This window comes from Bombus terrestris, chromosome 13, assembly GCF_910591885.1.
Source record: "Bombus terrestris chromosome 13, iyBomTerr1.2, whole genome shotgun sequence".
Taxonomy (NCBI): Eukaryota; Metazoa; Arthropoda; class Insecta; order Hymenoptera; family Apidae; genus Bombus; species Bombus terrestris.
This window is the reverse complement of record NC_063281.1, coordinates 11,694,133-11,711,349: the sequence shown is the minus strand read 5'-3', so window position 1 is coordinate 11,711,349 and position 17,217 is coordinate 11,694,133. Positions and strand designations below refer to the sequence as shown.

General features: G+C 37.2%; 3 protein-coding genes across 4 annotated transcripts in view; 1 reads left to right on the top strand and 2 right to left on the bottom strand.

The window, feature by feature from the left end:
* Positions 1 to 1,308, bottom strand: part of LOC105666401 — a 4,913-nt gene extending 3,605 nt beyond the window's left edge. Inside the window, exon 1 of the mRNA XM_020866325.2 lies at positions 836 to 1,308. Within this exon, the coding sequence (XP_020721984.2) occupies positions 836 to 1,059 (224 nt within the window). The 5' untranslated portion in view covers positions 1,060 to 1,308. The remainder of the gene's footprint in view (positions 1 to 835) is intronic.
* LOC100643742 (CAD protein) overlaps positions 1 to 10,446 on the top strand; it is a 22,881-nt gene extending 12,435 nt beyond the window's left edge. Inside the window, exons 14-26 of one of the 2 annotated variants that reach the window (XM_003400133.4) lie at positions 2,441 to 2,689; positions 3,671 to 3,922; positions 4,487 to 4,651; positions 4,755 to 4,916; positions 5,168 to 5,339; positions 5,699 to 5,814; positions 6,004 to 6,418; positions 6,692 to 7,038; positions 7,912 to 8,053; positions 8,130 to 8,200; positions 8,317 to 8,495; positions 8,593 to 8,797; positions 9,730 to 10,446. In XM_003400133.4, coding sequence (XP_003400181.1) covers positions 2,441 to 2,689; positions 3,671 to 3,922; positions 4,487 to 4,651; positions 4,755 to 4,916; positions 5,168 to 5,339; positions 5,699 to 5,814; positions 6,004 to 6,418; positions 6,692 to 7,038; positions 7,912 to 8,053; positions 8,130 to 8,200; positions 8,317 to 8,495; positions 8,593 to 8,797; positions 9,730 to 9,930 — 2,676 coding nt within the window. In that variant the 3' untranslated portion in view covers positions 9,931 to 10,446. Of the gene's footprint in view, positions 1 to 2,440; positions 2,690 to 3,670; positions 3,923 to 4,486; positions 4,652 to 4,754; positions 4,917 to 5,167; positions 5,340 to 5,698; positions 5,815 to 6,003; positions 6,419 to 6,535; positions 6,625 to 6,691; positions 7,039 to 7,911; positions 8,054 to 8,129; positions 8,201 to 8,316; positions 8,496 to 8,592; positions 8,798 to 9,729 lie in introns of those variants that run through there. The other variant, XR_007226122.1, reaches the window with a different exon arrangement.
* LOC100643860 lies at positions 10,413 to 17,217 on the bottom strand. The gene is made up of 3 exons (XM_003400134.4): positions 16,889 to 17,217; positions 13,196 to 13,340; positions 10,413 to 12,003 (listed from the first exon to the last, which is right to left on the bottom strand). The coding sequence occupies exons 1-3, from the start codon at positions 16,944 to 16,946 to the stop codon at positions 11,844 to 11,846; spliced, it is 363 nt and encodes a 120-aa protein (XP_003400182.1). The 5' UTR covers positions 16,947 to 17,217; the 3' UTR covers positions 10,413 to 11,843.

The window sequence follows — 17,217 nt, the reverse complement described above, 5'->3', positions numbered from 1 at the left end:
TCACGAGTATCTGTACACTTTCTGCATTATTGCGAATATGTAAAATATATCTTTTACGTATCTTTATTTGCTCTTGCCTTCCGGCTTTGCTATTTACGTCGTGCAAAACGTACACATAAACGATAATCGTAATAATATATAAAAAACGCTTTCTCTTAAATAAAACCCTTCGGTGTAATTGAAGGGATCATAACAAGAACACTTTTCCAGGTGTGCGAACGTTTCCATCTTTTTTTTAAATAAAATATTCTCCGTGTTATGTAATTCTTATAAAAATAGCTTTAATTATATCACAGAAGTATTATATTTAACTGTATCAGCGAGTTATTTAATTGGTTGTTCAACCGATCGATCGATTTTCGTTCGGTAATAAGTGAAAAGATAGATCATTTCTTAAAATAATATTCCTATCGTGCCGTGAATCTAAAGCTTTCTGTTTGCGATGTGTCGTGCGAGACACGCGAAGAAATATCGCTTGCTGTACGCTTCAATGCGGCGACCAGTGTGAAGCCATTTCTGTTCCATTTTGCTACGATTCATAAAATAGCAAAAATATGTGAAACAACACACATCCACGTTTCATACACTGCACGCACGCGTCTCGGTAAGCTTAACTTCCGGTTCCGTAACGAGCTCCTTCATTTCCACTTGTGTCCACTTTGCCTCAAGTCAATCGTATACAGGCGGCGGACATCGATAGAAACGATAATTAACGTCGATTAGTACAAATAAGAGAGCAACAGCTGGATAACGTTGCGAATTGCGGCCGATGTCCAGATACTTGAGAACGGTAGCGTAACACAATTAGTACGCGAGCCTTAAAACGATATCTTACTTTTCGTAATTTCGAAAGAATTGGACGCACATCATGAGATTGTTCAATACGAACATCTCGGGATTCCTTTCGATAGATTTCCTCAAAATGATCAGTTCCGGATCGTTGTATTCCTCGCTTTTTGTAGTCGAGTTCTCGCTACTTTGAACGTTGTCGCTGCTGCCACGCTTCCTGTTTCCTTTCCCCCGTAACTTCCGTCTTAGCTTCTGATTAGAATTCCCCATTTTTAATTCTCACGGAAATTACACTCGGAAAACGATCGTTTATTGTAACTAGAAACTTCCTTCCGTCACCTTGTCCGACGACAAAACGTTATTCGTTGATTCTGACACTTTAACGGAGAATCAACGTCCGCGATCATGACGCATATAAACCCGCAAAGAACACGTATTCACTCGTCGATGAGACAATAATCCAATCGTGGGGTGCCACTGCCGATAAATACTTAGCTATCGTTATCAACAGACAACAGAATAGGTTTAATCGCTCGCTATCGGCTATCGACAAGTAAGCTAAGCACGAACGGGTTTCCTACCAACAATGTCACGACTTTCTTATATCATACGCGCGCTATGATTGGAGAATGATTTTTCAATATTTCAAAGACCAAGGGTGTTAACAAGTCGAAACAAACATATCGTGATCTTAGATCGTTCGTGTTTTCTCGCAATTTCAAAACGATCATCATCTTCGAACCCAAAGAAAAACGAACCTTCATATACCGTCTTCTCTTCCGATCGTTGTTCCTTTTTTTACACTAAAATTTCAAATATTTAGCCATCGTCTCGTAACAATCTGTAAAAGATAGGGGAATTCTGAAATACTTCAACATGTATATCGAGAAAAATGCTAAGATAGTACGGTTTAACCGAACGAGTTAAATGTTGGTCGATATTTTTCGCTACATTTATTTTCTAATTACATGGAATAACCAAAATCAAGCAAAATTTCTCCTGTGTCGATATTTATTACAACATATGTAACATACGTATGCGTAAAAGCAGGATAAATTTATATTGCAATGAAACGCGGCAAAAGTTTTCTAGAGTTTTTCAGTAAACGTAACTTACACATGTCCTAATCGCTATGAAGCGTAGTTGTATATGAAAAATCAGTCGAATGACTCGTATTATTCCAAAATACAAGATATTTTAATAAAAACCTCTTATTATATATAATCCGATGAGTGTCATAGATAAAGATATACTAAGAGGAAGATTGATATATCTAATCTTAATGCAGGATAAAGTGCCGGTCGGAATAATTGCGAATGAATTCTCATATATCGTATAGAACACGTTGGTCAATTTTAAACAGTAGATTACCATGTATTTTTCAGATTGGTATATGTGCTTAAATTCTCGCTGATGTATGTAAAAAATTTCTAACTCTGATATAATATTCGTTTATCACAATTCGATATCGTTTCAAAAATTCGGTGTAGCTCGTGCTATGTATTTTAAGTTTATCGTCGCATAGATACGTTAAAATATCTATCTGAAGAATGCGATAAGAAGAATTTATTGGGGGGGGGGGGGGAGGGGAAGTTTGCAAGAAAACAATATCCGGCTGAATAAAGGAACGAATAAATGTTTTAAAAAATAGGTGGAACCCGTTCAATGGACTTTCGAGAATATCACCGTCGATGAAGATTCCAGCCCCAGTGAACTTCGACACTTGGCTGATTTCCTTTCGAAGAAACAATTCGATCTCGTCATTAATCTGCCAATGAGAAACGGCGGAGTGCGTCGTGTTTCCAATTTCATGACACATGGTTACAGGACCAGGAGACTCGCCGTCGACTATTCCGTTCCTTTAATTACAGACGTTAAATGCGCGAAATTACTCGTCGAGGTAAGTACAAATTTTCAATATTCTTCCCTTGTAACTGGATTTGATGCATAGATCGAAGTTGTTTAATAAAAGGACAAACGCTTTCAGGCGATAACGTAAAAAACTATCTAATTCATTTGCGGAGAGTCGCAAGGCGAAATGGCGAATATATCGCTGACTAAATAAGATTTTTGTATAAAAATCACGACTTTCGATTCTCTTTTAAGCAAGGAATTTATGATATATTTATGCAAATATATTTTTACAAATATCTACAAACGTGGAAATAGAATTTAAGGAGGTTTGTTCCATATCAAGTTAACCATATCAAATGCTGGTAAATAATAAAAGCGGATTATAAAAACATTGGTTTTAGGCCCCCTATGTTAGCTTCAGTCCACTCGTTCGGTGTTACCGAAGTTCTTAAATCTCTTAGATCTCATTTTTAACACATTCTGTGTCTTATCGCCAAATAGCCGTAGTCGTGATATCAGATAAATCTCATGGATTAACGAAACTTGAAAAATATCCTTGATGTTTGATTCAAACAGATACGTGCACGTTTATATATCGTATATGTGCAACGATATTTCTGTCACGGTGTTATTCTATATGAATTAAACAAACAATAGAAATCGAAATACGCGTGACTCGCAAAACTATTTAAATAACAATTATCGATCATTTCTACGAATATCTTTTCATTATTACTTATCTGAATCTTATAAAGTTTTACTTAAAATGGGTTATTCATCGCACTATGATATGCCGTGTTTCTCTGGAATCATGAAAAGCAATAAACAAACAAAAAAGATACTCTATTCTAGTCCATTTCAGAGTTAATTATATTTGTAAAAATATGAATTTGCATAAATATCCGTAATCGGATTATTAGAAATTCACGATTATTTCAGAATATTTATGAATGCTTGTACGACGATATAATCGATACAGTGATCGACAACTGACGTAACAATGAACGTTGCTTCTTCTATTGCGTAGGCTATGAGAATGCTCGGTAGACGTGCGCCTCGTATGAAAACTCATACAGATTGCATGTCATCGCGTACGATGATTAAACTTCCTGGTTTAATCGACATTCACGTACACACACGCGACCCTGGCGCTGTTTACAAAGAAGATTTCGCTTCTTGTACCGCCGCTGCTCTTGCCGGTGGTATCACGATGATCTTGGCGATGCCTAACACAAATCCCGCTGTGATCGATCATCAATCCTTTGCCATGGCAAAAGAAGTAAGAAAATAATATCGGCTTCCTTTCCGTGACAATGGAATACACCGCTCTGACCATTTAAAAGAAATCTAAATCCTCGTTTCTTTTCCTTCAGTCTCCTGGAAATTTTATATATATGCAATATTATGTCAAAAGTGGATTTATCAGATATCGAAGCACTGACGAGGTTGTAAGAATAAATATGCTATAAGGAAACAGATTAGAGGAGAATGTTATCGCGAAACTTATCTTATATTTTTATTGAAATTCTGTTCTTTGACCTAGCTACAGCCAAGTACTTGGACGTACGTGTTTGATTCTTCTTAAATCTTGAAGGAATATTTTCAACTAAGTCTTCTACGAATTTCTGCGTCACCGAGGGTATTTTGTTATACCTACGATATTTCCTTAATTTCCTACCGATAGAAAAAAAAAAAAAAAAAAAAAAAACGGAGAAATAGGAAATTGTCCAAAAGGTGCCCCATAGTTGCAGATATATCGTTTTAGATATTAATCAGAGCGATGTACTTCCTCTAGAAATCTCATAAATTTCATACGAATGGAACGCGTGTATTCTTTTTGCAGCGTGCAGTTTTGAACGCGAGATGCGACTATTCGATTTACGTTGGTGCCTCGTACGATAATTACGACATAATAGGCGAATTAGCTCCATTAGCGGCTGGACTTAAAATGTATCTTAACGAGACGTTCACGTCTCATCCATTGGCCGATCTCACGTCGTGGCTTAAGGTAGGTCTCGTGGATCGGATTCGTATGAAAAATTATACGCGCAGAGATTTTGTACGATTCGTGGATATGATTCTTTGGTTATCCATAGTTTCGTTGATTTCAGCATTTCCAAAGTTGGCCAAAGAAATATCCTCTTTGCGTTCATGCCGAGGGCCAAACAACGGCCGCGGTCCTTTTATTGGCTGGTTTGAATAACAGGCCGATTCACGTGTGTCATGTAGCTCGGAAGGAAGAGATTCAAATAATACGCGCTGCTAAGGAAAAAGTAAGCTATTTTTACGAACTTATTCATTATCTCTAAAAATAATACGTCACGACTGCCATTATCATGAGATCACGAGATCTGTCAGAAAGAGATAGAAATCAGTAAAAAATATGCGAATTTCAAGATAGAGGACAATTTTGTAACTATACAAACATCAAACGATCCGAGGGTGTAAGCTATTACTGCGATGATTATCGAGACAATTTTTATACATTTCTTAATTACATTTTCCACATACATACTTTTATCAGGGAATGCCTGTCACTTGCGAAGTGTCTCCTCATCACTTGTTCCTATGCGAGGAAGATCTTGGGCGCATAGGAGTTGGTCGAGGTCAGGTGAGGCCATTGTTGGCCACCAAAGAAGATCAACAAGCTCTTTGGGATAATTTGGATATAATCGATTGTTTCGCAACAGATCATGGTTTGTTTTATTTTATTAACGTCTTCTCTAACATTATTCTACTATTCTATTAAAAAAAAAAAAAAAAAAATGAAATTTGTAACGCAAATTTAAGTCATCCGTTTCATCGAGAGAATTTCTCAACGCATAAATGGCTTTCACTGAATCTGTAAACGAAAAAGTCGTAATAGCTTCGTTGTAAAAGTCTTTTGATTTAAAGACTGATAATTCTTATAAGTGTCGGATTACAAAGTCGATTAGTCATTGGAAAAACGCGTTAAATTACGTGGAGATTACTTGTATATATTAGATGTGCGATATTTTGGAGAGGTTCTGTTCGAAGAAGTAGTTTTGTTAAACGCGCGTTTTCGATATTCAAGCGCCGCATACCGTGCAAGAGAAATCGAGTGCAAAACCGCCACCAGGTTTTCCTGGACTCGAGACGATGCTTCCGCTTCTCCTCACTGCAGTTCACGAAGGAAAATTAACAATAGAGGTAATCGAAATCTATCTTAAAAGCTTTACGATAATAACTCGAGATCTCTATCGAGGCACGCAATATCGTATAAACACATTCTTTTTTAATGTTCCATTATTACGACATAAAAGGTATTCGTATCTTGTTGGAGCAAATTCGTTATAATCTTTGTCGATCGATAACGAGCGTAAGAAAAATTCTTTTCAGGATATAGTAGACAAACTGTATAAAAATCCAAAGAGGATCTTCAATCTGCCGGATCAGCCGAATACCTACATCGAAGTCGATCTTGACGATGAATGGGTGATACCGGAAGCGATGCCTTTCAGCAAATCAAAGTGGACACCTTTCGCAGGGATGAAAGTTCGTGGATCGGTTCATCGCGTAGTGCTTCGTGGAGAAGTTGCCTACGTCGAAGGCCAAGTTCTGGTGAATCCTGGCTTTGGCCAAGATATCAGAGAGATGCAAACGAAGATGAAAGCGCAAACGATTATGAGTGCTCCGGTCATTGATGTAATATCTCACAGTCGACCTAATTCGGCATTGGACTGGCTGTTGTCGCCCAATTACGAAAGATACAACGAACGGATGATAACGGACATGTCGGAAGAAGAACAAAATGGTATGGAAATCTGCTTCGATGAAAGTATTATGCGTCACCTGAAATAACGTTTTTGGAAAGAATGCTTTACTCTGCTTAATTAACACGTCCTACCTAGAGTTACTTTCTTTTTCTAAGATATGTTGAAGCGAGCGAAGGATTATTCTTTGCTTTAATGGCTAAGAATAGGCATATTATTATAAATGCTATCTTCCGAGCGACGAAAGGTATAGATTACTTTGTTGCGTAATAAAATTTCAAACGATTTATTCATTTTTAGTTTATTCGTTTCAGAATCATACGGGCATCTGTTGCAACCGATATCGCACAAGGTGTCGAACGTTCACTTTGCCCTGGACGTAGATTCCCGCGAGCACGCGAAGCTTCAAACGGTTCAACAACGCACCATCTCGCCGCTTCCTATCAGCAACGCGACGAAATACAAGAGCGACAGTAATCCGAATCTTGTATTGACTTCTATGTCGACGATTTCCTCGACTCACACTAGCCACAATATAATTGGACATAATATCTTGACCGTGGACATCTTCAACAAAGAATTGCTGAAAGACATTTTCAATTATGCGGAAATTCTTCGCGGCGCTGTTAGAAAAGAACGACATTTGGATCATATTCTACGGGTAAGAACGCACGCGTAATTTCGAAACTAAGATCCTATGCAGACGAGTGATTTTTTAGATAATATCTTCTTAAATGTGATACACAAGCGAACGAGGCCGAAGCTTTATCTCTTTGGTTTCTAGATAAAAGAGTTGCTATAGAAAAAGGAGAGCAGGAAAATCAATAATATAAGAGAAGAAAAGAGATATTTTCATACGCTATCTGAGCAACTTCTTAGCAATCCTAATAGATCTTATCGAATCGTACGTAACATTCTCAATGCTGAATGGTTCCACGCGATACCGTGATGAGCCGATTGTGCGGATGTTTATGCGACTTCGTACTTTTTATCCGATAATTAAAGAAATAGAATATAAACAAAAATTTATTTCAGTCGCTAAATGTTCTTCGTATACTATACTTTCGGTATCTTGTATATTTTTACATATCATATGCATTCTGTGCATGTTTACGCTTTCGAATCTCGCATAAGTGCATAAAAATTCGTAGTCTAGTGATGTACCATCCTGTATGGATACTAACACTCTAATAGACGATAACGAGCATTTGGTATTCATTCTATGCGTATCGCGATACACGTGACAGAACTCTTACTGTACAGGGAGCAATGTTCATACGACGACAAAACAACGTTCTTAGCCAGATGTATCAATCATGTATACCTAACCGCTAATAGATATCAATTCTCCCACATGTAATTCAAAGAATGATAAAGTATCTCCCTACATAACACGAAGGATTACTGAAACGTGTATGGAACGGACGTGCGACGAAACACGCTCGTCTGCATCAAGCATCTTGCACCTTGCATCGAGCCTAATTCGTCCCATCTCTTTGACGATAACTTTATGTTAATTATCGGTTCTGCACAGGGAAAGGTGATGGCGTCCATCTTCTACGAAGTCAGTACGAGAACATCTTGCAGTTTCGCGTCCGCGATGGAACGACTCGGAGGTCGAGTGATTTATATGGATGGTTCGACGTCGTCGGTAAAGAAAGGAGAAAGTTTGGAAGGTTTGCGATCACGTGTGATAGAGAGCGAAGGTTGGAGTTCGTTGTACGATGAGTTTGACACGATGATTTATTACAGATTCGGTAGCGGTGATGGCAGGCTATGCGGACGTAGTGGTTCTTCGACATCCTGAACCTGGCGCCGTTTCAGTAAGTTAATCTCCTATTTTCCACGTATTCTATTCGAACTTAAATTATTTCAGTCTCGTTCAGTTTAAGTTATCTGGAAATAAATGCGCTTATTAATATAAATGCTTCGTATTCAGAGAGCCGCACAACACTGCAGAAAACCTTTACTGAACGCCGGCGACGGTGTTGGGGAACATCCAACTCAAGCGTTACTCGATATTTTTACGATAAGAGACGAGATCGGTACTGTGAATGGCTTAACGATCACTATGGTGGGCGATTTGAAACATGGTAGAACTGTCCATTCACTGTCAAGGTGAGACGTCGCGTGTGAATTTTACGAATCTATTATTAAGTCATTCGATTTACGTTGTAATCAGCGACAACCTTCGAACACCTGTTTCGTGTTACAGATTGTTGACTTTGTACAATGTTGAACTTCGTTACGTGTGCCCTCCTGGCCTTGGTATGCCTGACCACGTGGTGAAGTACGTGTACGAACGCGGAATAACGCAGGAACAATTCAGCACCCTCGAGGATGCTCTTCCAGACACGGATGTCCTTTACATGACACGCATTCAGAGAGAACGTTTCGCCACACAAGAAGAGTATAATAAAGTAAGTAATCACGTAATGAAAGTTTTAACCAAAAAGGTTGCTAGATGAAGTTTTATTCACCTTGAAAAGTCCAACGTGCGAAATCAGCGTAGGATTCAGTATTAGAAGGTTGCATTCAGGTGTCCTACATTCACACCTGTTGCCTTGTTTCCGCGAAAGCTTAGTTTCTCCACATATCCCCTACTATTCGAAAGGACCTGTAGGGATATGCGAGTTGCCGAGGAAAAATTTTTAATCCTGACATTAGCTGCCTTTTACATGGTTTGGTTAGATACAATAAATTAGAGACGCCCGCACTAACTCGAAACCGAGAGCTACTTAGCTTAGACTAGTTTCTGTGTAGGAATTATATAAAAGACAGGTAAAATAGTTGATCAGAAACGAGCATACATAAAATATCCACGATTGAAACATGTAAACCGTAATACCACGCTAATCTGCTAATCTTCCAATTGTTACAGCGATCCCTGTTTTGTATCTATCATTAATCTTGCAAGACAGTTCGATTATTAAATGCGACCTCGATCAAGGCCTTATTATCAAGATAAACTTATTAGTTGTTACTTAAAGAAGAGAAAGATAATAGAGCGTTCATAAGATTAAGTTTCTTGCACAAAGCGATACTTCTTTAGCCTTGAGATTTGTGTATTTCGCCAGATCATTGGAAATCTCGAAGTATCGTTTGGATTAGCAAACTTAATTAAGTTCGAGTTTTTCAAATTTACGATTCTAGTATCTAATCATAAACATAATAAAAATGCAAGACATTCGATTAACGAAGATAAAAGTAAAGAGATTTAGAGGAATAATTCAGGTAGCAATAAATAAGTTACTTACTGAATTAATCTGTACGGGGCTTTAAAAGCATTATTTTGGAACGAAACGAAACGTCGTATCACGTTCGTGTATCTAAATGCTCGTATTTTTTACAGGTTTGCGGTCATTTCGTAATAACTCCGCAATTGATGTCTCGCGCGAAGAGGAAGATGGTAGTGATGCATCCCTTGCCACGAGTGAACGAAATCAGTACAGAATTTGACACGGACCCACGTGCCGCGTACTTCCGGCAGGCTGAAAATGGTGTCTACGTTCGAATGGCTCTTTTGGCAATGGTCCTTGGCCGTATGTGGTGACGCATTCCAGGGTGGAAAAGCAAAGTTGATTTAATAGGTCAAGATTGATTTGGTTTTAGAAATATAAGCAATAACGCACGAACCTGAAGAAAACAAACAAGACGATGCCAATCGCATTTCCAATTAGACTGTGATTCGCATAATACGGTTTTATTATCAACCAATATTTTTATATTTTGATAGATACGGATCCAGATGATATATATATATATATATATATATATATCATATATATATATATATATATATATATATATATGCTATCGTTGACTCGAAATAACAAATCGTTATACATGTTCATTCAGATTGCATGATAAGCAGGCAATGTCTTTTTATTAAACGTTGGTGTAATTCGATAAGAATGCGTTTTGATAAAAGTTTATCTCTACGTAAGACTTTTACGAAGACAAGGAAGTTTTACATCACAAGATTTCCACTGTGTCCTTGTATCATTGTATATGTGCCTGACCAAACCACACAAATGCAAGATAATAAAATCTTTTATTTTTGACAATAGATTTATATACATTTATCCTTTTGTATGTACACGTAATATGCGTATAAATAGATAACTGGTCTAAAAGTAATATACAATTTTCGTTGAGTACGCTGGTGTAAACAGGTATCGTACAATTAGTTGATAAGGGAATGTATTCGTGATTAACGTCGATATTTCTGGCGAATTTCTTAATCGCTGATAGATTTACGAAGCATTGACAAAATTACTGTGTCGTTACAAGGCCGAATGAATGACTAGACCTTAGGAGAGCGCTTGACGATAGTGTACAAATATAAACATTCGTATTCGATACAATTTTATTCAACTCCGTTTGATTCGATTCGCGGTAAAATGTGTTCATAGTGATTTGCAAAATTGTTTGAACGCTTATCCTAGAAAGACAACTTTCATGATCATATCGTGTGTATTATATTAATGATTTTGAAACTTTATTATCAGTGTAATGAATCACAATTGTCATGATTATATCAAACTGGATCATATCAACTGTCAAGATATTTACTGCAAACATATGGTTGTTTAAAAATTAATATACGACATAAATGGTCTTAATGCATAATCTTAAACGTATAATAGGCGTTAAAAGAAAGGCGATATAAATATTTAGGCTTATCGTTATAATGGACATTCGTCTGTTTAAAATTTACGTCAATCTCTGTGAACTCTGTAAAACACATGCTTGTACAAAATATCTTGTAATTTTTATATATACTTTCAGATTTATTTCAAACTTCATCGATATAATCATGATAGCAGAATATCATTACGACGCCAATGAAATTTCAAAATGTTTCATATAACGCACGTGATATTATATTCGTAAAAGATGTTTGTTAGTTGTCGAATACTTTCGTGAGCCACTGCACGTACCTTCGTACAGATTCGAATTCGTATTTTTTATTATTTTACGATTCCAAGATTAGACGATCGAACGAATAGTATTTAGTGATTCGAGCAATCACTGAGATTGTACGTACAATGTATCATCAGCTTAAAAGTTCTTCAAGAAATTTTTTCTTACGCTTCCTGCTCGTGAGGAAAAACTTTGCTGAGCAGCCACGATAAGAGATCGATGCGATCGAAAGATAAATAGAAATATGTAAATCACAGTTATGCGGATGACGTCGAATGATCAATGAACTTCTTCGATTGCTATGCACCGTTTGCAAGATTTTCTCGCGTCTCACTCCAAGCACGATAAGCCAGCTCCACCCACATTTAGTCAACGCGAACACCGACGTCGTCCTGGTGTATCGCGAAATTTCTTTTCGTCCATTTTTGAAAATTCTAACCTATCATTATCCCGATGCTTGCTCCCGATCTGACGACAAAGTTCCATGAAGATTACCAGTGGCTCTCATTCGCGTTGGAGATGGACGTACCGCAAAAGGTGTCAGACTATGGCATCGCGCGTTCTTAAATCAGCGTCACTGGCACCGCTTGGGCACATATCCGCTGCTAAGGATTTCGCGTCCTCCTTTTGGCTCTTCCTCGTTCGAGATAACGGTGGCATCTTCAATTTCAGTTTCTTTTTCTTTAAAACGTTCTTCTTCCTGCAACGAAATGAAATAATCGGTCGTTGCTTTATTTCGCCGATAGATAGAGCGAATTCTTGCACATTCGTGGGAAAATTTGAAAATGCAAATATGCCCAGGATATAGAAGAATATGTGAAGTGTCTGCAAGTATAAAGCTTCCTATAATATTCAATAGAAAAAGTAATCTTCCACCTGAGTTTCACTTTTTTCTAATTCGCTATTCCTACGTTCGTAGAAATATGAATTTACATAAATATCCGCGTAGCTCAGTAATAAGACGACGTAGGGTTATTCGAGTAAGTAAAATATTTGGGTCAAGGTGTACGTATATATAACGATGGAAAAAATATTAGCACGAGCCAGCTTATTTTGTCAACTTCCGCCTGAATTGCTGAAACAGAGCACGTTTTATTCGATTTTTTGCAAAGTATAGAAAACAGGTGTTGAAAACAGTTATAACGTCGATTTTACTTCCTAAAACAGTTATGAGCCTTCATCCGGAATAATTCTCTGTAACGAAGTAGGAAATTTTTGTTTAATTAGAATCTCTACGATGGTTCTTATATCGTTCCTAGACTATTTATTATAAACACATTACTATATCAATTTTAAGTTAATTGAAACTTTTCGCCAAAACTAATTCCCTGTATATGTATACTTTTTATATAGTTTTATTACGCAGCTGCTTAATGATCCTGCAAGATTGTTTATCGTTTAAAATGATTATCATAAAGATCACGTGCATAAGAAACTGCAAGTTCCGATTCAGATCTGAAATTTGGTTTTGCGCCGATAATTTTGCTCGTCGTTGTATATGCAATCTGTCATGTAATTCGCAAATTCGGTAATAAACAATTCTTAAACGATCTACATTTGAAAATAGACCACTTTTCTCGTTGTTAGTGACGCGATAAACAGTGAAATACGCGTTACACGGCTCATCCGCTGCCACCTCGATTTCTACGACGATATAACTTGTACTCGTCGAAAAGGTAGGAAATTTGTCCGACCGATACGAATATTCTTGATTTTATAATCCTTGTACAATAACAACTTCGTAATAATTCAATAGTATGCGTATATTACTTTATTCCTAAGTTGTTCGTTGTTTATTTTATTAATTTGTTTTACGTCATGTCTTCTCGAGTAACACTACCTCGTGCTAAAGTAATGTTAAAGAAGAAACGATATTCGATACTTGTACGTACTGGTGTTTGCAATCGATGAAAATTCCCATTGAAAACAGTACCACTATAGCTACTATGATACCGATCACGATTACCACTAGCGTTACTATCGCGTCCTCTTCCTCGGGAGTAAAAGGCTCCTCTGTCGTTGACCACGACACTTCTCCTGAAACACGAAATAAGTTCCTGAACGTTATGTCGAATAATTCATTAGCTGATGGTATTCGAGATGGTTGCGTTATCCGTCTGTAATTATATTCTGCAACGGGAAGCTATTGATATATATACGCTATCTTCTTTTTGGTATAAAGCAATCTTCTGGAGTTATAAGAATTTATTCTCAGATAGATATCAAGTATTATATTCCTTTTAACGAACGGAAGACGAACTCCGTACGTATCCATGGGAATTAATGGAACCTGAGAGAATTAAAAGAATCTTCTACCTGGAAAGGAATTGCTGAAAAAGTTTACAGACCATTTCGTGCCTACCTGGTGATAATTGCTCGAGTTACATAAATTTCCGGTCAACGACCGAACAACAGTACCGCGAGGTTCGATCGTTGCAACACACGCGTATGAACAAGCGTTGTCGGTGTATTTGATTTTCACGCGATAGATGCGCATTTGGACATAGGAAACGAGGATAAGAGATTTAACGATTCGACGCGATTGACGTCATCGCGCGCCTTCCGTTCCTGGGAAGAACTTGCGGATGACGTCTTTTCGGGCACGTACGCCACCCTGATCACATTCGACGACTGCAGGAAATGGAAGGGTCGGGGCTGCCCATTGAAACCCAGCCAGACAACTTCCACACGGGAATCTCATGTTAAAACTATTCGAAAGATATCATTATCGCGTGTTCGCTACCGCTTAGAAGTATTTGATCCTATAACAATAGCATGAGTAAAACATATAAGAAGAAACATGATAACAAATTAGTGAGAAATATGAAACATATAAAATCAAATAGAATAACGATCTAATGAGAAACTAATGGCCAAAGCAATACTTGTTATTTTCTTATAGAATAATGAACATGTATCATTTGAAAATCATGTAAAAATGCCGATGGGCAAATGAAATTTGAAACGCATTCGATCACATTCGATCTATATTTCGGATAGAATTGTAAAAAACATTAGAAAAGATTCGAGTGCATTTTCATTAGCTCGGTTCGCTGATACGTTAATAAAGGAAAAATGGTATTACGTCGAAGAATTCTGAAATGTATAAATTAAATTTGAAGCTTATTTTGCGATAAAACTGCGTAATAAGAAAGCACGTATGATTGGTGAAGCAATCGTTCGCACAGATATGTAAACTTGCCAGGCAGCAAAATTACGAAAGAAATTTACTTCTTATAGTTTCGTAGCGACAACTCGTTTATGATAAATATGTTATTTGTCCGTGATCGTATTGAGAAAAAGTGAAAAACGGCATGAAAAGACCTCTTTGTCGTTGTTATCCCTATCGCATAATTTTCTTCCTATCGCGTAAATTTCTTCCCTCCGAACTTAACGGCCTGACTGCGTGAAATTAAAGCACGTGTACCGAAGAGAATCAATCGATATTCAGATTATTTTACGATGAACTTCGTGACGTATAATAAATTAAATTAAAGAGATTACGATCGTAATATGTGACGTATTTTCCCAATGGAAATGGTGTTCAACGCCCCGCGATTAAATACAAGAGGCGTATATGTCAAACGCATTCGTATCAACGTTCTAGATAAGCAAATACGTAAAAAGTTACGTGTCATTAATAAACGGAATGGTTTACGTCTTCGTTTGATTTTACGAGCCTACTCTTGAAAGAAGAAAGTAATTGGTATATTTATATTTACCTCGCGCATTTCGCAGAAATGCTTTCGCTTATTGCGCATTATCATTAAGTACTACAACGATCGTGATAATAATTTTCATCGAAACGAATAGCTTGATCGCATAACTGGTATTAAATTTGTGCGATCACGACAAGTTAACAAAGTCTGAGATTTTATCGGCACCTGTACGTACCAGCACCAAGTCTTCCTCCAATACCACGATCTTTAATGCTCATACACGTACGTGTAGTACATCCATGAGTTTGTTACAAGCAAATATTTGTATGCTTTTCTGCTACTAACCTGATTAACATTTCTTTTCATTATGTCAACCTATATAGATCTAATCGAAATATTCTCTCGTAAGAGATTGATTATTTTAGAGAATGGAGCTGGACGTTGATTTACGATAATTCGCAATGATATTACATCATATACTTTCGTTCATGACAGTTAACAAATTGTATCTTTATTGAAACAAATATTTTTTAATTGGTGGTAACATATATCTTGCGAAAGCTGTTTTTTTTTTTACATTTGCTTTTTACATTGGAATTTACTGTTATTCCTCGTTCATATTATTTCTCGCAATTATCCTGTTGCGATGTAATAAACTTATGGACTGCATATTTGTTTCTTGACCATCGAATTTTAATCGAATATCGCTTATACATAGGCGATTGAATCATTATTAAATTAAATTTAGGAAATTAAGAGGAAGCCAAGTCGATCGGTTTAGCTTCCGAGAGATGCTCGAATAATCCTCAAATTCCACGAAACAGCGGAATATTAGTGCGAATCGGTGTACATCGACGTTGATTTAAAGCAAATAGCTACGCTCGTACCCAGAGAAAGCATCGATACCGATACAGTTCGATCTCGTGGTTTAACTAGTTTTTGCTTTGCAACTGTGAGAGGAACGAGGTATCCGACTAGAAAAACCGGAACAATTTTTTACACGCATACGCTTAACTACATTTTGCCCTTTGCACGGTCCCTTGCCTTACGTGGAAGAATGCGAACGAAAGAGAAGCGACGTGCCACCTGTTGAGCTTCGTGTATGAATTCGCGTAGGGTTTAGAGTAACTTTTTAGAAAGTACGGAAGAAAACCGAGCAGTTGACTCGAATTTTCCATTTTGAACGTGTCATATAATTGGCACCGTGTCGTGTTATAATTACATTAGATATTTATGCGAAAATTCACATTTTTCTTAACATAAATAAGAAAGACGAGTCTAAACAAAAATTTATTTCATCTCCTAAGCATTGTAACGAGTACTTTGAATATTTTGTATATTTGTATATACACACACACACATATATATACCTTGTATTTCAAATTGTTCAGTTTTTGTTCCAGAAGGGATCTAGAAGAATTTTAACTGGTTTCGGGCATAAAGCCGCGACAAGTAGAAGAAAATAATAGACAGAAATAATAGATGGAAAATAATAACAAACGAACGCCTGTTATATAGCAATATAACGTTAATTAAATTTCTTGAAAATACGTATTCCTGCCAGGATATAAAGTGAAAGATCCATTTACTTGAAAACTTTTACACATCACTGTGTATTATATAGATTTCTATACCTGCGAAAGGTGCATGAATATTCACAGTCTAATTATTTATATATTCTTCGCTCTATCGTATGCACTTGTTCCTTCTTTCCCTAATATACTGATACACGTAACGAGCACTGCCCATGAACACTGTCCAAGTTCCTATTATTTCCTACCAATTCCTATCGATTTCTATCGATTCCTAATAATACTACGATTTACGAAGCTTGTGAGGTATGTAAATGTGGAAAAATATACAGGACACGTACAATATAACTCATAGGTAGAAAAACGCGAATCCTTATTATTTCAAATAAATTACCTTTTGTCGAGGACGTGAGCCTGAGACTGTCATTGATACTCCTGACGCGTACCCCCATAATGATCGAACTATTCTTTTGTTATTTCACCTTGTTCACGGAGAAGCGTTCGGAATCGTCTATGAATCGACCGGTTCGAAATCACGAAGTAAACTGTCGACCACATGCCTTGAGTCGAGCAATACGCTTGGTGAGGCCTCTACGAGAGCAACGGAAACCGCGAACACGAAAGGAAGATAGAGAGTAACGGGGGAAGAAGAAGAAGAAAGAGAGGCTCTAGCTACGCTTCATGGATCGCGAGAAGAGAAAGGTGGGGCAGAGAGGAAAGAGA